Here is a 25,178-nt window from a genome sequence, read left to right on the forward strand (position 1 = left end):
CCTTCTAAAGGAACCCTATGCTGCTGGCACCTCCTGCAACTGCAGCTGATGAAAACAGACTATACTCCTAGATGGAAGGAAGGATGGGGAAGGAAGAGGGATTTTCTTTGCTTAGACCTCCTATAAGTATAGCACAACTCTACTTGCAGGCCAAGATATTCAAGTGCTCAGCACCCACACCTGCGGCCAGATGTCCAGAAAAGCTCACTCCCATTTAGACAGCTAAACAGGGGCGAGATTTTCTCAAGGGCTCAGCAAACAGTGGCTCTTGATGTCATACTGCCGAGTGGTTTTGTAAATCTGACAGAGCAACCGAAGTGCACCCCACATACTCAGCAATCTTGAAATATCTGGCCATTTATTCTTGGTGCCTAAGTAGGAACCAAGATCTTTTGGAAATCTGGCCCCTGGTGACATATTTCTAGTTAAATGAAGCCGTGTGGGAGTTCAAGGTTGTATAGATCAAGATCAAGAACAGGCTGCAACTATATAGGTCCATAATGTGAGTAACAGAACAGGAACTGGGAGGTGGCTCCTAACAGGACACAAGTGTCTCTTGGAAATGTACAGAACTGCAAAACTGACTGCCTCTGGGACTTTGCCAGGAGCCTGAAGGTCACGCATTGTTTGCATAATCATTTGCAATCACCACTCTGCCCTGAAATATTTGCCTCTATGTGACAGATGAACAGGAACGGTTCAGTGGCATTCACCAGCAATTTTAAGGACAAATCCTGATTCCATTAAAATCCCTGAGACCGGAATTTGATGGTTAATCACTTCTGCCCTATAACATGGAAAAAAGGCATCCACAAACTGCACCACTGACTGCTGCTGGTCTGCAATGCAAGTAACCACCAACCCATACTGCACACATCAAAACAGCAGGCCTATGCACAAGCAGCATGGGAGATCTTACAGGAATAAAATGCCACTATGCAGACAGTAGAAATAGCACTGTATTCCTGCCCTCCCTGTGCCCCCACAGTAATGTCTTCCAGGCATTTGCTCTCCTGTCCGTTCCTGTCGAGTGAGTACGCTGACAGCAACATCACTGCAGGATTCTTGTAGCAAGAAGCATAATCCACAGACATGCACAAAGCATTCCCAACACTCCTAGAGACTTTCCTCTTCTAGACAGCCATCTGCCTCATACAGAAAGGCTGCCACACGCATCAATTCCTTCCCAGTTGGCTGGACTAGGAACTGCATCACAGCTACACTGAAGACCGATGCCTACAGTCGGCAGCTTGCCGAGCATAGATTTATTGCTGCCCACGTTGAGACGTGGTTCACACACAGCTCGTCAGTGGACTAGATAGCACCAGATTCAATAGCTCCTCAAGACAGTGTGTTAAAGCGTAATTCAGATTCCATTCCAGAGAAGGATGTTCTCTGCTAGTGCATACGTATGGAGGGAGGACTGGACAAGAGCATGCTTATCTATGAGCATCTTATAATGGGTGCAAGGGAGAAAAGACCACAGGCTGCATTTTCTGATGCTTCCAGCTGCATTTGTGAGGCAATGGGATCCAATGGATAGAGCCCTGAACTGGGAACAACAATTTTGGGCTCTGCAACGATTTCTGCTTATCACTTTGGGCAAGTCATTCCATCTGCCTGTGCTTCATATTACCCAACTGCAAAAATGTGGATGCTGCTGCTTACTCACTCTGGTGAAGCACTCTGAGATATATGGATGGGAAGAATTCCTAAGGAAGTGAACTTTCCTCAGCTACTTAATTTCGCCAGTCGTCTCTTAAACTGATTTTGAATCTAACAAAAATTCCAAATCTTCTAGAAGTCAACACAGCGCTCCTGGCTGGCCTCACCTAGAGTGACCAGACAGCAAGTGTGAAAAATCAGGATGGAGGTGGGGGGTAATAAAAGCCTATACAAGAAAAAGACCCCAAAATCGGGACTGTCCCTATGAAATCGGGACATCTGGTCACCCTAGCCTTACCCCACATGGTCTCATCCTTGCCAGCAGTCTCTCTGTCTCATACGCACACCCATCATTTATTGTCTGTAGGTCAGCTTTTCCACCATACCCAAAACATTTATTTCTCCAAAACTATTGCTAATAACGACGAATACATTGTTTCCTCCGGTACGGCTTTACCAATTCCAACACATGTACTCCTCTAATACTGTACAAGACCGTACCAAAGAAAAAAAAAGATGTACCTGCATATTGTACATAGTTGTATATACAAAGTACAATTTTACACATTTTTTTCAAAAGTAAATATGTACACCATATATATATTGGTGTAGAAGACATGAAACAATGAAAATTGCCTTAACAAGAACATTTCATCCCAACCCATTAAACAGCGGCTGTTAATAAAAACAAAAAGAACAATGCACTGTACGAACCCTCGCCCACCTTTGTGAGATTAGGAATTTCTTTTTTTTTTTTTTTCTTTTTTTTTTTTTTTTTTTTAAAGATTGCTGGATTGCAGTCAAACTTTCTTACATACAATAGAATCACACCACCACTGCTATTGTTTAAATTTGAGAGTTTCATCCATTGCTCTATTTTGGCTACATTTCTCATAGCTGGTCTTTTAAAGAACCTGTTGATTACTAGTACTGCTCCAGCAGTTTGGCACACTCCAAGCCCAGGTCCAGGGAACTCAGTTTATGCAGATTATAGCACTCTGCCTCTAGAGAAAGGCTGATGAAGTTCACTTAGTACAGTGCTGCTAAAATAAAGGGTCTGTCTAATTTCCACTGCAAACTGCTGAATGTTTACCCTGCATTGAGACTTGGACTATCAAGTATTTGCACAGAAGGGACTCTTCCTCTTGTTCATCCATTTCTGGAAAAACCTGGAAATCCATTTGCCCCCAACCATGTTACTGGAGGTACAGCATGAGAAACTCTAATTTTTCCAGTTTTTAAATGGCTGCTTTGGCTCCCCCTAGATCAACTGAAATGCAATCTTAGATCGAAGCTTGGAAAAAATCCATTCATCCCCTTTTTGGCATTTGTAGGTGAACAGGCTGACGCGAATGTTTGAAAAGCGGCTACAGCACACGCAGTAATTTGTGCGTTACACAGCAGACTGATTATAGTGGCTCCCTTGAGCCTTTGTGTGGGCACAAGAGGGAGGGATCAAGTATATCATTTCCCAGTATAGGTGGTTGCACATAGAAAGAGATGATGTGGAAGGGAAAATACCTTGCGAGATGATCTGTCAGGCTGAAACCGAAGTGGAATTATACCCACCACCAAGTGCTTATTGCCTCCCCTTGCCCAGACGTAGGAAGCATTCAGCACAGAATGAGCTTTAAATCCTAACATTAAAGAATCATTCCCTTTTGTGAAGTCCTCTCTCTCGCTGGTTCACTAAAGACACCCATGAGTTACCTGTCCCCATGTATGTAGCATTAGTTATCAGGAATGTCCAGTCAATGCCAGATGATTTCACAGAAAGGTTTTTTAAAAAGAACCAAAACATTGTTACAACTAGTTTCTGTTCTGAATACTCCCTGCAGCCTGTTTCTGGGTTTTTATTTTCATTTTAGCTTCACAGTTTTCCTAACTGGTGGCATATGGCCCAAAGACAACATATTTGTGTTTTGGAACAAGTCCCTATGGCATCAGGACTCGATCCTACTGAGTCCTGAGTCCATAAGACCCCAATCCAACAAATCAACAAGCACATTCTCAACTTCAGAGAGACTATTCACATGCTTAAAGTTAAGCACATGCTTATTGGTTTGCTAGACTGGGACCAGACTACTCACCATTTGCTGAGACCTATTGAACAAATTGTTTAAATAGATATTTACCCATCCCTAGCTACTTTATTAGAGCATTAGACCCTCCTGGGGAAATAATCTGCCTTAAAAAAAGCCACAATGTATGTATGTAATTGACAGAGCCAGTTCAGTCTATCAGGTAGACACATGTATACAGAATTTGTACTGAGCTTGCTATAAGGAAGCATACTTGTGCCGAAAAATTCAAGAGAGCGCTCTCACACACAACCCTGTGTCCCAAAGTCCACTCCATGTTCAATTAAGTGTTGAAGTTCTGACCAACATGCAAAAAAAACCAGAATGAAGACTAAAACTCCAACTTTAAACCATCCCTTTGTCCAATACTGCAGAGCTCTCCCTGATGTGGGGAATGTGTCTTAGTGATAACTTTACCCAATACCGAGGTACAAGATGGGGAGGCTCAAGGGACAGAATTTCCTGCCTGAACTCTCAGGTGCTATGATTTTCTGAGTTTGTCAGAACTTTGTAATCTGAACACAGAAATGTGCAAGAACATTTACGTTAAAAAAGAACATATGAGGTATTCTTCACAGGAAGCCCGAAGACACACTCCTTTTAAAAAGGCATCAAAATATATTCAGGAGAATTCTTGCACTGTCACAGATTACTATAATTATCTAATGGTTTTCTTTGCAATCAAACATCCAGTACAGAGAAAGTGAAAAATTTTTCGTCATGTCGTTTTGAGAGACACACTAATTTTAGAGCTCACATTACCACAGAGAGGAGGAAATTTAGCAATCACTAAAGCACAACGCCCAACAGGGGATGGGAAAAATACAAGGTTGGTGCTGCAGAAACTATTGACCGATCACCTAAAACTGTATTTTATTTTCAAAAGTTTTCCATTGGATTATTCGAATCCATCATTTGATAAGTGACAGACTTATGTTCTTACAGAGTATTGCCAAGCAGACATACATTATTCCAGTTATCAAAGCTTCTTTTCTTTAAAGGGATATACCATTAATCTGACACACACATCTCTCTGGGAGATCAAATATTTCTTCTGACTATGAAACAACATATAAACCTCCCCATCCGCCACACTGTGTCCTGTTTCTCCACGTCATGTTGATCTCTTCAGTAGGCTGCCCAGTGGGCACAGTCTTTTCCAGTTTTCCCTCTAACAACAAATGCTAGTAACACTTTGTGGCAAACCATCTTCCTGACCCACAGAGTTCACAGCATGAAGTAGACAAGTCACAAGTGGCTTTTCTGTATGTTTCGTGCAGACAACATGGAAGAGAAAAGATGCCCTTCAGACTGCCACATTGCTAGGTGTACGTTTTCAGTGCAAGTCACAGTGCACACCGAAATTCCAGTTGATTTGCACAGGATATTGTTTATTCTTTTAAGTTCTTATTCCTCCTGTCAGTAGGATCGTCCCAGTGTTGTGGTCACTAGAGATAGGCATAGTAATTCCATACACAGACAATGGCTGTTATAGTAACCTGAAGTGTTGGGGATTTTTAAATCTTATTTCCACTCATTTTGTGAGCTCTGAAGACATGAAATCTTGTCGTAAGATGCCTTGTATGGCTGGATGTCATCCCTTGGAAACATGAATGCAAAGCATAAAGATAAACTAAAAAAAATAAGGCATTGCAAAGAATGAATGAAAGTGAATTTACAAAGAGATCCTGCTCTGTTCATTTCCTGCATAGTGACATGCATTCCCTTTGGCCAGTCATGATCCCCCAAAAATAAAATATTTCCCATAAAGCTTCGCCTGAGTGAAAAATAAATCATTAGTTGCTTTTTAAAATTATTAGTTTACAAAAAGAGAGATTTAGATTCCATGGTGCTAGGAGTCCGTCTGAACCTGAGAGCAACCGAGCGGATTACGCAGTTGGGTTTCATTCCCTTTGATATGGACAGGTTAAGATCTGACAGAAGCAACACACACAGTGCAGTGTTTCCAAAAGATAAGGGTTGTTAAATGTTAATTAAGGAAATAAACAATTAAAATGGTCCCAACAAATCTTTTTCAGGAGTTTCTTTCTCCTGTAGTCCATGAACTCCTCATGTCTCCATAATTTATGGCACAGAGAAAATCAGTCCTTTTTACAAAAGCATTAATACAAAAAAAACTTCTCTTTCAAAGAAATTGAAAAACAGTGTCTATGCAAGTAACCTCCTTTAAAAGGAATGAGAAGTGGATGTTTAAGGCCAACTTGTTCTTAGAGATGCAACATACCTGTTTTTATTACAATGCTCGTTAAAAATCACAATCTGCATTAAACCATGAAGTTAAGGTGTGATTCAGGCCCACAAAATCAAAGGACACAACTAGAGTGGGGAGGAGTTCCCTTTCTTATGTTGTTCTTGCTTGAGTAACTACAATGAGAACATAAATGGTAGGACTGTTCAAACTCCAGCAATATTTGGGCATGATTGGCAAAGGAAGGATGTAACGTCAGTTGCAAGATCCCTTGGTCTAGCGGGGCTGTGAGACTCATTACCGTAACACAGCATGTGCCTCTCTTTTTGACTTTTTTCCCCCCTTCATTAAATATATGGCAGCATTCTGGAAAATATATTGCCATGAAAGTACAGAAAAGTCTGCTAACAGCTGAAGCAGTCACAGTCTGTCATACACACATATACTAAGAAGTCACTAATTTGTCAGCAGAATCCCTTGGAGGCATGATGATTTATCATAGAAATATGTATTTAAGCAATTTAGGAGCTGGACACTGTAGTGCCAATCACCCATAGAGCATGTTCCCACCTTTCTCCTTACACTGGGGTCCTCCACAATAGTTCATAGTGGTGAGAGCCATAGAACAAAGTCTTTACAAATCAAAAAACAGGGCCAAGCTGCAAAGAGTTTCAGAATCAAGTTTTAGGGATGTTCAGAAGCGGGGTTTCAGTTTGAGCCCATCTCAACTTATGTTCAAGTTAGGAAATGCCACTCCAGTGAGAGCACAGCAGCTGGTTTTCAGAAGGTAACTCGTTTTTACGTTCCACCTTCCAAGTTCCCACTGAACAGCACACACTACATTGTCTAACACCCTGAAAGTTTCATTTTAAAAGAACAAAAGCTGCTTTTAAATCTGGGAGCACCAAAACAATTGCACGGTGGACATACTCAGCAATTCTATTTTTTTCTCTCCTAAAACTCAGAAACAGATTTGCTTTATTTAAATCTGCACCAACACACAACATGGAACTCATGTTCCAAAGCTGAGAATTTGTCATGACAAGTTTCAATCAAGGGGAGTGTGACACGGCTAAGAGCTAAGACTGCTGAAAGAGAGAGGATGTAATGGAAATCGAGACAGACCCTTAGCAGCAGCAGGAAATGTAATAATGCACAAGAATCAGGCATGTCCAAGCTCCACATAACGAGTGGTACCAAAACATGCAGTAGACTAAAATCTATTGGATTGTTTCCCTGTGGCAAATATTTAAGTCATTACACCAGTATCCAAAACATGGCACCACTGAGTACTTCTCTCAGTGGCCAAACACGAACAAGGCGTCAACTATAAACTGAGAACCAATTCATCAGTCCTTTATGTTGGCCTCACCACTTTCACAGTGACCTGATATTCAATTTTGTGTCTGTATTTCATAAGCAAAGTATGCTGATGTGGTGTGCACGTGGCAAGGCTTAACTACCCATGCCTTCACTCCCAGGGAGTGCTCCTGCCAGTAGCAACTTACAAACTAACCTTCAGCAGAAGTCCAAAACTAGTTAAATAGGAATTTTCACATGTCTTTAATATAGTCCCCTCAATTGAAACAACAAAATTATATCCACAGTGGGGCTTCTAGTTCAGACAGTACAGGACTTGTCAGTAGGCTGTTGAGATGCAGAAGCAGCAACACCAGGGCTTGTGGCATTTGTTTTGGGGAAAACAGCAGGCTTCGGCCTCGTTGCTGGAGGTTTAGCCTGGGCAGCCATTTTGACTGACTTCACTGGCCTGAAGGCGCATGGGATGTCACCAGCAGTGCTGGCACTCCGCTGGAATGCTGGTTCGGAGTCCTTAAGAATCTGAGTATGCAGAGGGCTGGAAGGTTCTGAGGTGGGTGCCACAACAGGGGAGGTTTTCAAAGGCTCCAGGGTGTCGAGGACAACGTCTGGTGTGTGCTTTACGCTGCTTTGCCTTTCCAACTCCAGCAGTTCATTCAGAGCAGTGTTCATGGTAGCTTCAATGTCCTGCAAAGATTTAAAAGAAGACTGAAATGATTGCAGGGGCCAGATACACGTAAACAAGCACACAGTTCTGTAGGAGTCAATTTCAGAGAGAGTTCATTTTTCTTCAGCTCCAGGGGTCACCAATCATCGGCAGCTAAGGGTTAATAGGACCTTAATTACCATAAAGCAAAACCAGTGTTAGACTGTACATGCTAGGGCTATTGACTGTATTTAGCTGCACATACAGAAATCACTTAGTGATACAACATTAACCAGCAGTAGGGAACAAACTAATCAAGAATTTTTTTTTTTTTAAGGCTAGTTTTATGCTTTGTTATTCCTGAATTCTCTTATGTTGTCACCAGGACATCAAAGACACAAATAAAATCCCTCCTGGGCTGAACTACAGAGGAAAAAAACCCTCCAGTTTCAATTGAGAGGGGATCTATTCTTGTCTTTCTTTTTTTGATAAACAAAAGGATAATCCTCCAAAATGATACTGTGGAGAGTAACTCCTTGAAAGGATGAAATCATGCTGTTCACGGCTTCCTACATCCTTTAAGGGTGATAACATCCCACGACGCTCGAGTTTGCATGGATTACCTATCCATCTCATTGGATCTGCACATATGCAAGCGCTGGTATCCCTCATCAAGACATCACACTGGACCTGTAAATCGTATTGAGCTTTTAAAATCCATTAAAGATACTGGAGACATATGTAAAAAAGAAGTTGTTAGCATTTCCCTTCCAGCTTACAGAATACTCTAGGTATTAAACGAGGAGATACAGAGAACTTCATGAGACCAATAACAAATGTTAAGTCAGTGGGTTTTAGTCTCAGCTATATTGAGACGTACCAGCTTGCTAAGACCTCAGCTATGGATTGGAGTCCATTGAGTCTACTGTCCCTGAAAAGAATTCATATTAGAGCACAATGGTTTAGCTTTTCCATGACTCAGTTTAGCTACAACTTTTTAGCTTCCTTGGAAGCTTTGTTAGGTGCAGGGGGAGGTAAATCAGTCAAGAAGTGGTAGAGGGAACCAGAGACAGAGGCTTGACACCTCCTACCATATACCAAGACCAAAGAGGTTTTAAGAAACACACAACTATGAAAGATATGTAAAAATGTAAGATGATTATTAGTGTCTGAACTGACAAATGATATGACACAAAAGGGAACACTCACTTAATGCAGCCCATTTAAAAAAAAAAAAAACTTGCTTCCACTGGAGAATTATGAATTACTGGACTTTATATTCTGGCAAGAAGAGACTGAAGAGAAAAACTAAGTGAGAGTTTAATTGAAAGATAAAGATTGATTTGTGTCAACCAAACCACAAGAAAAAAAATGTCAAGACAATGAGACCTGTACATTACCTTCTCACAGAACAGAGCAGGCTAAAGATACTACAAGAGCAAAATATAGCCTTCCCTTCCTCCTCCCCCCCCAAAACCCCAACAGAGCATGTAACAGATATTCACTTAGAATCTGGGCAAAAGGCCCATGTTTACATTACAATAACCCAATATCAAGTATAAAATATCTACCACCACTGATTTGCCTGTAAAAAGGTGTTTTATTCATTTTCACCTATCCACTCCTTTTGGGGTGCTTTTGAAATCATGTCACTTTTGGTTCCAGAAGACTGTAGAAACTGGCCTTCTTGCGTATCTCAGACTTGACTTTGTAATCTGAGAGCCAAGTGTTCCTTAGCTTTAGATAGATCCACCACACACTGAAAACAGCTGGCAAGGGCAAGCATGCATGTGTAGATATAGCAACAGTCTGAAATGGGGGCAAGGGGAGATCCTCCAGTGATTAGGAGGAAGTCAGCTAGAGCCTGTAACACCTACCCATTTATCTGCATTGGTAGCTCTCACCCCTTGCAATCTAAGTTTTACTTCAAGCATCTGGGTGTTTTAGATCTGTTTTGTGACGTGTTCTGGCACTGGTCAGTTCTGGACAGTGCAAACTGAGATTTCATTGTGAATTTCTGATTGTTTTTTCTATTGACATGTCATTACTGTAATGGTCCGTGGTCCCAAAGAAGCAAGAGATGGAGAGATTTTGTGCACAGAGATGAGGATTTTATGAGAAGTGTTCATGTCAAAAGGTAAGAGGGAGGGAGATTCAAAATAGTAAGGGTTTTAAAGATGAGCTAATAACAAAGCTCCTTTTCTGTGTATGCTGAGTTGGTCTAAAAAGTAGAACACCATCTCTGCAGGGTTAAGGAACAGCTGTGTACACACTGGTTAGACACCCGACCACATTCCTTGAACACCTGTCCAAAGAAATCAAAACTTCAAGACTATTTTATATGAAGGTGGCTTTTCACCACACATTGAAACATACAAGTACCAGAATACAGTGCTATGAAAATAGAAGAATGGGGCAAGACTGCTTTTATTTTGATTATACTACTGCATACCTCAAACATCTAACTACAGTCAAACAAGCTTGCTCAACAAGTGAAAGGGTTTAAAATTAACACTTAATACCCTGATTTTCTCATGCCCTAGAGTTTGGATTATTTAATATTTTGCTGACAGCTTGGGAATCAGAGTATAGTTTTTGGTGATGGACACACCCAAACCTTTGAAACTGCAAATATAAATAATAAATGTGCAGAAGTTTCTATTTAGTAAAGGATTCATCCATTTATCTTGACTCATGGGAGTAGTCTCACTGACTTACCCAATGTATGTTTACAGGATTAGATTCTAGCCACGCAGAGGGTTAATATTTCATTAATCCAACGCAAAGGATGCAAGTTGTAAAACTAAGCCACAGTTTGAATTTGAAACATTTGGTTGTAACAAGCAGCCAAAGAGACAGGTATTATCACAAATTCTTGCTTCCTTGCCCCACCAATCAAACATCCTACAACCCATGTCTCAGCTACAGAGACAGTAAGAAAAGCTACATGATGATGGGTCAAAAACTCAGAAAGCCAAACTTTGAATTGTGCGTATCTGTGACCTCCCCAGTGCTTTGTATTGCCGCACAAGCCCAGTGCATCTGTTGTGCAGTAACCGCTGTGAGAAATTTAGGGAAATAACTAGGTGGGTGGATACACACATTGCTTACGCAGAGTGAGTGAGTGACAAGCACAGGGAATTCAGCATCTGTCTATGAACCCTTGAAGTGCTTACAAGTGCCAAGGATTGGAACACACAATCCTCTCCCCAAGCCTGAAGGATAGAGGGACCACACTAAGGAGCGGTTTACTCAGGATGAGTTGGGTAAAGTTTAAAAGCATGACACTCTTCCCTTACAAATACAAAGGGACACTTTACTGAACCCTTTATGCCAAGCAATCCCCTTTACCTGCACAATGACCTCAGGATCCATGGGCCGATGGTTATTGAAACTCTTTGACCTGCCTGCAGTCACAGTTTTACGGATCTGTGGGCTGTCTATCCTGTTCTTCAGAGATGAGTGCCGGCTGATAGAATTGAGGCTGCCGTGGCCGCTGCTGGAGCATTTATCTGGTACCTCCTTGGGGAGATTCGGGCTCATAATGGGCTGAGATGAGGGTCTAGAGCTAGCTGTGGCTCCTGGGGAGGCTGGTTCTACCAGTGAACTAGCCAGTCCGTGGCTGTCGCTTTGACGGAATGCTCTTCTGATGCTGCCTGACTCTGGTCTCTTTCTTTGCCTTCCAACACAGAAGCAAAACAAGTCAGTACAAGCAGGTGTCGGGGATGGGCCATACCTCAATATAGATGTCCTAAGACAACACAGAGGACAATGGAAAGAGATCTAAAGGTGGCCTGGTTGTCATTATCACTCACAAAAATCACTATCACAACACTTGCCATTAAAACAAAAGACTGAATGGAGAATATATTTAACATGGTGTGACCCATGGTCAAAGGGTTAAGCATCCTGCAGATAGACGACCCAAATTCAACCCTTACGGACATTTTGGTAGATATATATTGTTAAATGTTAACAACGTAACCAAACAGTTCCTGTCTATGCTGTATTCTGTTAATTCAGAGATCGAAAGGATCTCTTAACATTTAAATGAACTGTAAACATAGTGATTCATCTCTCTTTGAAGTGTACAGCAAATCACCTGCGAATGGTGGAAAAACAGGCAGCTGCCTTATGTTAATCCATGTAACTATATACCCATGATGATTAGGAAACTGGTCTACTTCAAAGTCTCCATGATTTCCTGTTGTTCACCTAAGGACTCCGACCCTTCAAGAGAAGGCTTGGAACTGTATAAAAACCCCTTGAGTCCTGATCCTTTTTATCTCAGATCTGCTTGATGCTTCATGCAGGGGAAGCTTAAATCCTAAGGCTGAGATCTCCAGACCTGTCTGGATCATCCTGAATATGATCATTGGATTATAACCTATGGACTATATCTGAAAGAACTCTGCAACTACAAAACTTACCATCCCTACTATGAATTTCATCTCAGAAACTGTACTCATGTCTGTATGTATACTGACTTTAACCAATATTCACTCTCTCCTTTTAAAATAAATTTTCGTTTAGTTAATAAGGATTGGCTGTAAGCATATATTTGGGTAAGATCTGAAATATTAATTAACCTGGGAGGTAATGCATCTGATCCTTTGGGATTGGTAGAACTTTTGTATATGATGAATAAGATTTTCAGTAATCCTCACCATATGTGACTTGGGTGTCTGGGTGGAGGCCTTAGACTGGGTTACTTTAAGGGAAAAGATAACTGTGTTGCAGCTTCTGGGTAACCACTGAGGTATTATAGAAGCTGTTTCATGCTGGTCTGGTAAATCTAAGTACTGGAATATCCATCAGCTTTGCGGATTGTCTGCCTCATCCTTTGCAGTTCACCTGAACTGAAGTAACTCCAGCGTGGCTCCTCGTCACACATGGTTATGAAACAAAGATTTTGTACTTTTAACTAAAATAATTCTGTGTCTTCAGCTAGTCTGACGGCCTGTTTTCATGATATTGGAACAGCAGAGCTTCTATTTTTGGCTGAGGGGCCGGGTAGCCAATAAGATATTTACAGCTATACAGGTATGGCTGCTGACCTGCAGTATGGCTAAGCTAATAATAGTCATTTCCTATTTATAGCCAATGTATCTTCTATATACTGAACAAGACCATGGTGGTATAATTATATAATGCTACAAGTTTATAGAGTGCTGTGAAATAGGTTAACTGGTAAAAACATCTCCACCCAGTAGCATGCAGTCTGAAAGCATGACTCCAAGCAAATGAAGTATGATCATTGTAGCAGGAATGTGTCATGCAACAGAGAAGAACCCATTGCATCCTTTAAAGAGGATTAATTTATGTATAGCACAGGCCCTGTGAGTAACTGCTAGAAAGTTCTAGTTTCAGCTGAATTTTAGCATCAGAAAAATAATTCAGTGGGTGGCACAACTGCTACAGTGAAGCCATCTGATCTATTTTGTCCAGATCTGCACAGTTCAGAATATTCATTTCTAAAGAAATCACAATGAGTATTATGCTGCTAAATATCACACCTTCCCTGGTAAAAGGAAAACATGAACTAAGCCTAACCAAGCCCCAGGAGCTCTCCCCTTTGGTGCAGTATCCGTAACAGATGGTGAGCCTCCAGAACAGATCTGATTATACAAATCTTTCCATAACTGGTAGCGTTCTGTACTTTAATGGCTCATAGAACATGCCAGACCCTAAGGTGGTGCACAGTGATATAGCTTCAATGATATCAACAGAACTGGATTAACTCACATTAGCTGAGGATCTGGCCCATTATTTAATATGAACAATGGTAAACATAAAATTATGATTTTCTATCTATGCCCTAGAGTCCCTGTTAGACTAACCAAAGGTTGGTATTTTCATTCAGTTCTAGAATGTTACAATTATCAGTACTAGTAGCTTTAAGGCACAGATTTATTGCAGAGAAACATATTCCGGTAGCACAGAATGCTATTTATAATAATGGGAGAATCTGAAAGATCTAGGGGAGAACCCTGCCTTGAAAAAATAAATAAATATAAGAAGTGAGACATTTCATCTCATTCCAGTTTCATTTTTCAGATTTTCATCAACTCGGCCTTAGGCTACTCTAACAATTTTTCATTGAATGGACAAAACTGGAAGTGAGGATAGTTGTTATTTCAGTAGCACCTTTGGGTAAAAAGTGTGAAATAAAGGAGAGATCATTATGGATGGCATTGAGGCACTTGGACAGAGGATTGTCTTTCATTAGTGCCAAATGTCTTTCGAGATACATTTTAAAAAAAAAAAGGGACCCGATCCCTGTCCTAAAGAGCAAACAATCTAAAATTTAAAGAGATGGCACCAAATGATAAGAACAAACAAGGGTTGGAATAGGAGAAAAGGAGTTACAAAAAAAGTCATGTGATGATGACTATGATCTTCTGGGTAGTATGGAACCATCTTCCTATGTGATTGTCCGTGCCTCATACCATGGAGAACAGATCCTGTCTGGAGCTTTTATGGTCTAACATTTCACTTCTTGACTCCTTTTCCTGTTTACACAGTATTGGAAGTGCCCCTAATTCTTCACCACTCCTTCTATTTGAAGGCATAGGTTCGTAGGTCTTGAAGCTCTAATCCTTTTCTCTCTTCAAACTTCTCTTGACAGAGTCTTTCCATTGTATCCTCAGTCTTCCATGTCCTTTCCCTCTCATGCTTCCTTTGCTGGTCATTCTTCTCCTATCATCTCATGTGTGCTCTCCAGCCTATCATTAAGAGTCTCAAATTCATCTTTTCCCTGATCTCCTCCATGGGCTCTGTCTACCCTCTGTGTGCCTACTGATCTTCTCAGTATATTATTGTCTACTACCTTCATGCTCTAGAGAAACAAATAATCATCAGAAATGCAAGAATACCATCTTTGTGGCTCTCCTACATACACATAATAGCTGTTTACATGTTAGTGTATGTACTATTGGATTTCAGATTTTCATCTTAGGGCAGGGGATGATGTGGAACTGAGGTGGGGGAACAGGTGACAGTGGGAGGAAGGAGGAGCTAGAGAGTGAGTGATGGGGTACGGATAGGTCTAGGGAGCAGGAAACAGAGATGAAGTGGTACCACTTATTCCTATGCCTCTCACAAGAGAGACAAGTCCCACAACGCTCAGCACCAAGATTTCTGTACCAAGTAGAAAAACACAAGATTGCTCTTACTTGTTGATGTTTGCAAGATAAATATCAGCGACGTGACCCCCACTTGGACAATTGGCACCGGCTCTGGCTGTCACTTTTTCTTCTGGTGGCTCAGAATTGATTTCTATTTCGGACTTGGGGCTGGATCTTTCAGAGGAACCATCCTCACTGAGGAGGAGGAGGGGAAGGAAACCACAAACAAAAACACATCCTTAAGTTTTCACAAGATTCTGTTGTGCCCCCTCTGCCCCTTTATCATCACTACATTGTGAGGGACAAGTTTTGTTCCGAATTATGAAGTCAATTTTTGTGCATATCTTTGAGAGCCCAGCTGTGCACTGGGATTCCTCAGGTGGGCAAATATTACTTTTAGAGGACAAAAGATGATGAACCTACTAGCTCAGCACAGGTGGAACCCAGCACATACATTAAGCCCCAGTGACTTCAATGGCATTGCTCCTGCAGGGAACAGATTGTGAGATCAGGACTACGTAATCCCAATATAGTGCAGGCCTGAGCATCGCAATGTAGACCACTGAGTTTGAATTTTTTTTCTTGCTCAAATAAGATTTAACTGTACCCAAATCTTCCAGGCATTCAGCAACCCCCTCCGGATCGCTGTAGAGGTAATGTACGTGTAACCAATGATTTTAGTTTATTATTACCCATTTATTGTGTGATATGATTAATCTATTCATTGTATGTTAGAGTTAATTTGTAGGATTATAAAAGTGTAAGATCAGTATTTAGAGCAATCAAGTATACCAAGTATTAGACATGAGTAAGACAAGCTGAAACTCAAGAACCTGTAGGCTCAAGTCTGCAAGACTTTAGCTTAGCTCTTTTAGGCCTTGGAAACAAGAAATGATGACATAAGTGACCGGAAAATAACCCAATGCACTAAGATTATGGGAAAAGTACCACCAAGTGGTAATATTGTACAAAATTACCCAGAAGATGAATATTAGATGATAAAAATACTGTAAAGGCACATCTGTCTCCAACATGCATCTTAACCACAGGATACAGGTTGTGCATCAATGCTACTGAGAATAAAGGGAACTTACACAGCCTACAGAAAATTAGGGTCCCTTAAGTATCCATGGGACACAGACCAATAAGAGAAAAAAAAGTGTTGACACTTTTATGGACATGCATAGAATGTAGGTATTGACATAAAAAAAATCACATTATATAAAGGGGAGGCCCAGAATGGGAAAATTGAGCTCCCTATGGGAGACTCTACGAGGAACCATCCCTCTACTGATGATCAAGCCATGAGACTCATCAGACCCTAACACTGCTGTTAAAGATGTGAGTATATTTGTAACTTGCACATAGGTCTATATAGAATTTCTATATGCTTGAGTAATCACACCTTTAATTGTAATTTTAACAACACTTGTAAAATAGACTAAACCTTGTACTTGTGAATGTTTGTGTGGTCACTACCCTTGGTCTTTAGGTGTTCCTAGAGACTAACTCTAAAACAAGTAGCAGAGATGACTTTCATTCTGTTCAGCTTGAAACTGCAGCCACCAGAGCCAAACTCGCAGTGGTGTAATACCACATTACAGAATTCGTGTTAAATAAAATAAAAGGCTACATACGTGTCTTGAACAACAATGTACTGATGAGGGATAAGGCCGTCGATGCCATTGTGCCTTCCCTCCCACCAATCATCTGAGGCCCGCTGATACAGGAGGAGAGAAGCCCCTTTTTTAAAGGACAGCTCTCGTGCAGTTCGGCCAATGTAGTCAAACTTTGCTATTGCTTCTATCGGCTCACACTCTAAGAGAGAGAAAGAAAAAGACTATTTAATGAACACACACTGTTAGACAAGGATTCACGAGTTTAAATCCCTCCCTTAAATCTTTCAGCGATGGACATCAGCTACAGAGCAACACAGTTATGGGACATGATCATGTCACCTGGGATAAAGCATCACCTCACAATGACGGGGGGGGGGGGCGGGCGCGGGCACAAGCATTCAGATTTTGGCATCCATCTCTTCAAGGCTACATCTACAATTGTGTGTAGACAACAGACCCCGCCTGCCTCCCTAGCATGGATATAAATACACCTCTACTCTGATATAATGCTGTCCTCGGGAGCCAAAAAATCTTACCACGTTATAGGTGAAACTGTGTTATATCGAACTTGATTTGATCCGCCGGAGTGCGCAGCCCCACCCCTCCAGAGCACTGCTTTACCGTGTTATATCCGAATTTGTGTTATATCGGGGTAGAGGTGTAGCACTGTAGATGGGGAGGCACTGCTTAAACTAGTAGAGCACACACAACAGAATCTCAGCGTACGTATCCTACATAGCTCTCTGCATGTTCAAGCAGTGCCTTCCCCATTTACACTGCTATGCTTAATCAGTGCACTGTCCCTGCTCCCTCCCCACTCCCAGAGCCTTTCTGGGCCGCCTCCCTGTGCCAGAGTCTTTCCTCTTGGCAGTGAAAGGCTCCTGCAGCAGAGAGCAGATGGAGCCTTTCCTGGCTGCCTCCCACCAGAGCCTTTCACTGTGGTATGTGGCTACATGTACACTACATACAACCACCACAGTGGACAGTGCCAACCGGTCAGGGGTTCTTGGATTGAGCTTTTCACGTCAACATTTTCTACCCTGAAATCTCTCCCTGCAGCAAAGAAAAACATGACAAGAAAAACCCACAACTCAACTCTAAGATCATCAAAAACAAGAAGCTCTCAGGAACAAAAGCAATCTAGAGTAAATTTCTTCAAACGCAGCTCTGTGCTGGCAAGCAGGAGTTTTCATTAGCATTTAGGGAAGAAATGACTTCTACATTCAAGCTGCTTCAGAAGTAAGGCCTCTACTCAGACTATTTCTGCTGCCTTATGGGGCTTGCAGGGACCAGAACACTATAGATCCTGGCACTGTGGGAGGCTGATCTGTTCAGAGCAACAGCTGGCCTGTCATGGAAGCTAATACAAATATTAAATGCCTGCATGTTATGATGAGCTCACACTGTTTATCAAGCACAATCCAAGGGCCCTCAGAGCTGTACAATACATGGAACAAGACAGCTCCTGCATGGGGAGCTTACAATCTAAAATAGAAAGTCTGATAACACACAGTGACCAGATACTAACCTGTGGCACTTGTACTATGGAGAGGAGGACAGGATAGGTATCTAGACAGTCAGATTGATATAACTCAAATAGCCTGGATCACTTTAAGATTTACAGTTCTGTCCTTGGCAAATTCTCTTTTGCAGCCAGGATATAAATTACAGCTCTAGGCTGGAATCAGGTAATTGAGTGAGCTTGGCTGCCTACTTCCTAATTATCTACAACTTACAAGCATCTTTAAGGAGCTGGGGGCCAGCTGCCTCTTGATGGGATTGCCTTCTTTTTAAAACAGCACACTTCAGGGATATCACAGCTTTTTTCCTGATCCTTCCAGAGCAACAGATCCTGTTCCTGGTGCAAGCCAAGGAAAGACGTGCCCTTATTTTGTCTTTAGCCTGCCATTGGGATTAGGGGAGGCTTCTTCATGGCTGCCTTTGGTAGTGCAGTGGCCAGGCAGAGATGACCAAAAACAAACATCAAGTAGTAAGCCCTTTAAGTTATTCCTTGGGGAAAGCATGTGCACAGGAATTAGGCCATCTAGGACTTCCCTGAGCAGGATCAGCAGTGGCCTGGACATGATTCTCAGAGCAGCATAAATCCTGCAGGATGAACAGGGGCTGTAGTACCATTGTCTGATCAAACAGCAGAACAAAAGTATTACCCACCCTAGAATTGTGATTAGTGTCTGTGGCTGCAGAGCACGAACAGACCGAGGGCTAAGACCAAGCAGGCACAACATTTGCTGGATTTAGCCTTCAATAATGGATTTTCCTAACACAAAACCAGACAGCAGCGCTTCTACTTAATTATAAATTTCAGATACGTCTATGGACAGCCACAAAGGAATCCCATCATCCGCCGCCACCAGCCTGCAAGGTGTTTGCATCGGTGAAAAATAGCTCACTTGTTTTCAACTTGGAAAACTTTTTTTTTCCAGTCCAGATTCCCTTGAGCATGTGGTTATCTGCTTCTGACCCCCTCTTTTCCTTTTGCTTATTTGGTTCTTGGAACCAGTTCATTCATACCATTTAAAAAGTTAATTTTTTTTATTTTATTTTATTTTTACACACATTTAATTACAAGTGAGGGAACTAGATTTTTTTTTTTTTTTTTTTTTTTTGGTAAATTTCATCTTTGTTTCATTAACAATTGTTTATTATTCCAAATGAGCAGTGCACTCAGGTTTCTTACATTTCCGATTTGCCTTTTAGGACTTTGGATTTTAGCCAGACAAGTGATTTTAGACTCAAATTTCCAGTATTGCTGGGAATAAAGACCAAAAGACTAAGCCAAACACAACTCTCACTCTTAGTCTCAAAATCCGTGCTGGAGAGGAGCAGTTTACTGTCTCTCCACCAATTCATGACATAGCGAACATGGAAATACACTTGCACCCTCACCGTATCTATGGCCTGCCTCTGGCAGTCCCAGCCACCAAGTGTCTGATCACTCTTACATCGCAATGAACGTTAACAGAATGGCAGCTCCAGAAACCACAGCCTTGTTCTTAAGACGCTGATTCCCTCCAACTCTCTGCCCGAGGACCCAGCTTCTAATCCTAGAGATCATTGGCAAAGTATTTTCCAGGCTCGCATGTTTGTCACTAGGCAGCTGCTAAACAGACCAGGCCCCCATGGTATGAGTAGCACGCAGAAGCCAGCTAGGTGGTTGTGCGTTAGAGTGGCTAGTTGAGTGAGGAAAAACTTCTCTCACTTCACATCCAGAAACTGACTCAACCACCAACCAAAGTGTGAAAGGACTTAGTTTGCAAACCCAGCCTATGCTACTGAGCATGCCTCGGATGACAGTCTCACTTGGTCTGGATTGCTTCTCGGCACCACTCCCAGAGCTGAGCTCCTTCATCCAACCAAGTGGCTCTTCAATCTCTTCTCTTGGAGACTGAGGGACAAATTCAGAGAGGGCCTGAGTCCCTCTAACTTCCGCTTGGCTCCTCTCAAGAGTTAGCCCTGAAGGCACCATTTTGTGCCAAGCAGTGCAGGCCCATGTGGGTGGCTATGAAGAGATCCTCCTCTGCCAGCACCCCTCACCTGGTGCATCTCCAGCCACCTGCTGGTCTGCCAAGGCACCTCTCAAGAGCCTATCTTGGGGATCTAACTCACGTCCCTGCTGCTACCAAAAGGCACCTTCATTTCCCTCCCAGCTAACAAAAACCTCCTGACCCCTCAGTAGTGACAAAGGCACAGTTCTCCTCCCTTCCCCCTTCCAGGTGCCAAACTCTCCCTCCATACACTCTATACAGGTTGTGGGCAGCTGTTCCAAGCCAACACTGATCTCACCTTGCATGAGGCTCCTCAAAGCCAAGCCCTAGTGGCTTTGGGATGGAGCCCAGCTCTAGCCCACAACCCATCTCTAATCATCTTGCTCTTTTGCTATACAAACCGTTCAACAATAGCATTCAAACACAAGCCAAGAAAGTCCACCTATCAGCGTGTCCGCAAACAGAATTACAGTCCTGGGTAAACAGGCATCAGAGTCTGCCTTTCCTTTGAGTGATGTCATTCCTTATTGGGTATGTAAATAACAGAGCGAAAGGCTCTCCCAAGCTTTCCAAAGGGACTGACTTTCAGAGGAACAAGATGTTTAAAGGGGACATGAGAGGCACATCATTTTACACCCATACTCTCTGTAATACCCGACAACCTTGATTAAAAGTCTCTTTTGACTGTGTTTTTCCCAGTTGAAGAACTAGTTTTTCTCCTTGATTCCCATATTTCTAACAGAGATGGCAGACAACACGGCTCACCAGTCTTTACTTCCTTGTTAGCGCGCCAGCAACATTAAGCCAACGTGAATGTTTCCAAGCTATGGGATAGGTTAGCCGGTTAATCACTGGTGCAGAGACAGCAGGGGGAGCGTAGGAGAACAAGCCAATGCTACTGAATAGGTTACTAAAGAACAATTCAAGACATGCAATCAAATTGAAAAGTCACATTTTCATCTGAAGATAGTGCAGCTCCTGTAGTCACAGGCGCTTCTCTAGGACAATTATAGCCAGCAGACATTATAATACAATGCACTTCTGTTTCTATTTGGTCAGTTTGCTTTGGGCATTGATCACCACTCCGAGTCAGTTTCGCTGCTTCGGACTGGCAGTTACATTTTGTTATGCACTGGTACTCACAACATACCCACCCCTCCACACTGCTCTGCAAGGAGCTCATGTGCATGGCTTTCCCCAACCCCTAAAAGGGGGCATTTTCAGCAACAGCGGTGAGAAATGGGAATCAGTGAGAGTGGGGTTGTACTGTGTCTCTTCCTCCCTAGACTCTGCACAAGGCTGGGGAGTATAAGGAGACGGTTGGAAAGGTCAAGCAGAGGCTACTTCGTGGGACGAGGCTTAAATCCCCTCATAGTTACTGAGGCCAAGAGAAGGGCAGTGGAGGAGATCCCCAACAGAAACCAAGAATCAGCAGGGATTCCCTGTCCCTGAGACTGGCTCGTGGGGAGAAGGTAGGAGGAGTTTTTGCTTGCTTGTTTTAAATAAAGCAATTGGAACTTATGAACATGCAGGCTGCCTGCCAAGGCCACTGAAAGGGAAGAAGCTTGGCAGACAGCACATGGAGAGGGAGTGGGAGAGCAGGCAGGGACATGTTGACTGTTTGGCTTTCTGCTTAGCTCATGCTCCCCAGCTCAAAGACCCGTTTAAACAACAGGAGAGCAGAAAAGCCTGTGCAGAGCATTACACACGACAGGAGTCTGTTTATGCTTGCTGCTCTGGGAAGGCACCTTTGGAAAACAGGATTTTTTAGGGTAGGTTTGAAAGATTCCTGATGACAGTGTGCCTTCCAATTTTTTGGTGGATGTTGCAAACAGATTTTCTGATTCAACTCCCCAACAGATTATCGGCACTTGAAATTTAAATTTAAGACAGCATCCCCATTCCCAACAGAAAAACCACAACTCCTGGACAGCAAAAATGCATCACATACCATCATCACTGGTATGATGCTCAGCTGCTATATCCTGAACTGAATCTTCTGCTGAGGCTGTTTCTCCATGAGGACTTTCACTGCAGTGGGAAGAAATACATTCAATGCATTACACTGGAGGAAAGTCATTTTATATCTACAAAAATAGTCAAACTTAATTGAGTAGTTAAGCTCTAAAACAGGGTTTCAAGGGAGGTTGTAGAATCCCCATCATTGGAGGTTTTTAAGAACAGGTTCAACCTGCCTCAGTCCTGCCTCAGTGTAGGGGGCTGGACTTGATGACTTTGCAAGGTCCCTTCCAGACTTACATTTCTGTGTCTATGAATACTAGGAGCTTTACACAGTGGTACCAAACCTGGATTCCATTATGGCAGGCACTCTTTAGAAGTGGACGCACTTACATGCATTGAAAACTATGTTGTTGAAAATCAAGCTGAGTCTCTACTTCCATGAGCACCTGGAGTAGCCTTTTCAGTTTATGTATATCAGGGAAACCTGAGTTTAGATCTCATAACTGGGCCCTCAGAAGATTTTAGATGTTACAGATAGAAAAGGCATAATAAAAGTCTTGTTCATCTTCTCTGGCACTCGAGGATTATTCTCTACACGAGATTATCCATTGCTCTCATTAGTTACTCAAGTTACGGAATGTCTCACTTGCCCTACAGGAGATTATTCCACGATTTAATAGGATGCTTCAGATTCTTCTCTTCTGATCAGTTTAAAATGTTCTTGTCTTAATTTCACCAAATAACTGACTCTCATATCAGTTTAACTGGCATAAGTCTATTTACAGATGCCTAAGCACCTCTATTATATGAAATGAGACAGAGCTTGATGAAGATCACACATGTAAGAAGTGGAAAACAAAGGGGAGAGAATTCAGGCACTCTCCCAAATTACTCTGCAGAGCTGAACTGCCAGTTAGCAATGATACCGCTAACAATTCCACATGAGGAGCACTCTCCCCGCCTCTATACAGGAATATATTGTTGAAGGGAAAACTTGCTTGCTCTAAGTTTATGGCCTCCATGTACCAGACTGAGTGGACCTTAAATCATCTCAAAAGCAGTTTTTACATCTCTTCAGAGGATCATAACATGATCCATCTTTTTGGCCCTGAAAAGGTTAGAGTAAGAGTTCACTGATGCCTCATACTCTCCTTTTAAGAATCTGTTAGTGAGATCCATCTCCCCCTATTTAAAAAAGAAAACGAAAAAGAAAAAGAGGAGCCTGAACAATCCCAGGATCTCATTACATACACCAATCACTCTGCTTCCTAGCCCTCTTCAAAGATCACACCTCAGGAGGCACTAGTTAACTTTCCCATCCTTTACTGGGCAGAATAAACACACTGCAAAGTTTAATAAAAGAACCTAAAGCAAACAGAAAGCCCCAGAAGGGCTATAGTATTACAGGCTAAAGTTTCACCCAGATTGTGCAGTAATGTAGCATACAAACAGCTCTAATGATCTCAACACTGTGAAAAGAGAAGGATCACATTCCTTCCCTCCCCCCTCATAGAACACTTCCAACCAAAACCCCCCCGCCCCTGCTGTAAAGAGATCCTCTCTCTCTACGGATCCCGTGGGTGCTTGGATGCTGTAAAGAAGGAGTGCTAGGCTGCTGAGTTCAAAAGAGGGAGTGTTGGCAAAATATATTGCCAGAGGAATGCAAGTCAAGTCGAGCATCTTTATACACTGTTCTCCTCATCAATTCTAATGTTCACATAAGATTCCTTGACTCTGACCACCACCTCATTAACACTGTATATTCTCATGTGGAGTCAATCTGCTCAGACAGAGACAGACAAACATAGGACAAGTTTTTTAAAGGTGCTCATATGAAGGGCCTAAATCTCAACTGCAAACTGTACATTGTGTCCTGCCCTCTCTGCTCCCAGTGCAAGTCATTTCCATTCTCCTCAGCAGCTGCTGATTTAAAGTGACGGCCACACAGTGAGAGCATAGAAAGCAATGTGCACAGCGCACATCAAGGATGGCTCCTAGCCACGGGGGAACTCTGCACTGGAGCATCATCATTTGTACATTACTAGGTAAGGACAAGAGAAGGAAGTTGAGGTTGAGGCTGGGGAAGCAGCAGCTTTCAGGTGCAGACCCACTCATCTCCCTTTGTCTGATGAACTAGCTCAGCCAGGAGGGGATCTACTTTGCCACGTGCAAGCTCTGCAGCAGAAAGCCCTGTGGGCAATGACTAACAGCCACTTCATACCACAGCTACCATGAGGCTTGAATGGTAACCAGATGCTTTTTCCTGATTCATTTCTTCAAACATTTTAAATCACACTGAACTCCACCCCTCCCTGGTTTCCCTCGTAAGTAGCAAAGGGGGGTGGGGGGTATGAAGATAGAAGAAAAATAGAGACAAGCAAAGTAAATAGAGGTAAGTGATAGGAACCTGAAGAACATTTTAATGTGTTGGTTTTTTTTTTAAAAGCAGATGAGACTTTGCCTTCCTACCCCTAAAATGCAGTGACAGTCAGCATAGGAGGACATGATTTTGCATGGTCACTTTCTCAGCTGTAGATCTAATGCCATGTCTGAAGCCAGGCACCCTCATGTTTTCCAAAGCAAGTTGTAAGTGGAAAGAGCACTTGGGAGCCAGACACTAGAGTAACATAAGTTAAAAAACCCCAGAAATCCCCTTCACCATGTACTGTATTTGCCTAAGTATTAGTAATTTGGAGTAGGGATTGTCCCCTACACATCCCTGCCAAGTTCCATGTACATTTTAACACAATAAACAACATGTACAACGCATTAATTGCAATAATCATCACATGCTAAATATTTAACTTTTTAATTCCTTATGACAGCTCCCATCTGCCTAGGGGAAACCTCACACATGATGAAAATACAGGTCTCTGAAAGGATTTAAAAGTCAGCCCATACAGCTCAGCCAGCCAGCAAAAATCAATGGAAGCCATGAAGAGTAAATCAAACTGCCATTGCAATAGCCCTTTGTTAAAAACTTCTAGCAGTTGGTAAAAAAAAAACCCAGTCTCTCCTCACATCTCATATCTAGTGGTCAGATGGT

General features: G+C 42.3%; 1 protein-coding gene across 6 annotated transcripts in view; it reads right to left on the minus strand.

Annotated features, from left to right (window-relative positions):
- Nucleotides 1–2,033: 2,033 nt before the first annotated feature.
- Nucleotides 2,034–25,178, minus strand: part of SRGAP2 (SLIT-ROBO Rho GTPase activating protein 2) — a 249,572-nt gene continuing 226,427 nt past the window's right edge. For all 6 annotated transcript variants that reach the window (XM_050954015.1, XM_050954014.1, XM_050954017.1 and 3 more), the window contains 5 exons: nt 22,122–22,201; nt 16,683–16,863; nt 15,094–15,240; nt 11,270–11,597; nt 2,034–7,959 (listed from right to left, as the gene is read on the minus strand). In XM_050954015.1, the coding sequence (XP_050809972.1) occupies nt 7,576–7,959; nt 11,270–11,597; nt 15,094–15,240; nt 16,683–16,863; nt 22,122–22,201 (1,120 nt within the window). In that variant the 3' untranslated portion in view covers nt 2,034–7,575. The remainder of the gene's footprint in view (nt 7,960–11,269; nt 11,598–15,093; nt 15,241–16,682; nt 16,864–22,121; nt 22,202–25,178) is intronic.

Source organism: Gopherus flavomarginatus, chromosome 5 (genome assembly GCF_025201925.1).
Source record: "Gopherus flavomarginatus isolate rGopFla2 chromosome 5, rGopFla2.mat.asm, whole genome shotgun sequence".
Taxonomy (NCBI): Eukaryota; Metazoa; Chordata; order Testudines; family Testudinidae; genus Gopherus; species Gopherus flavomarginatus.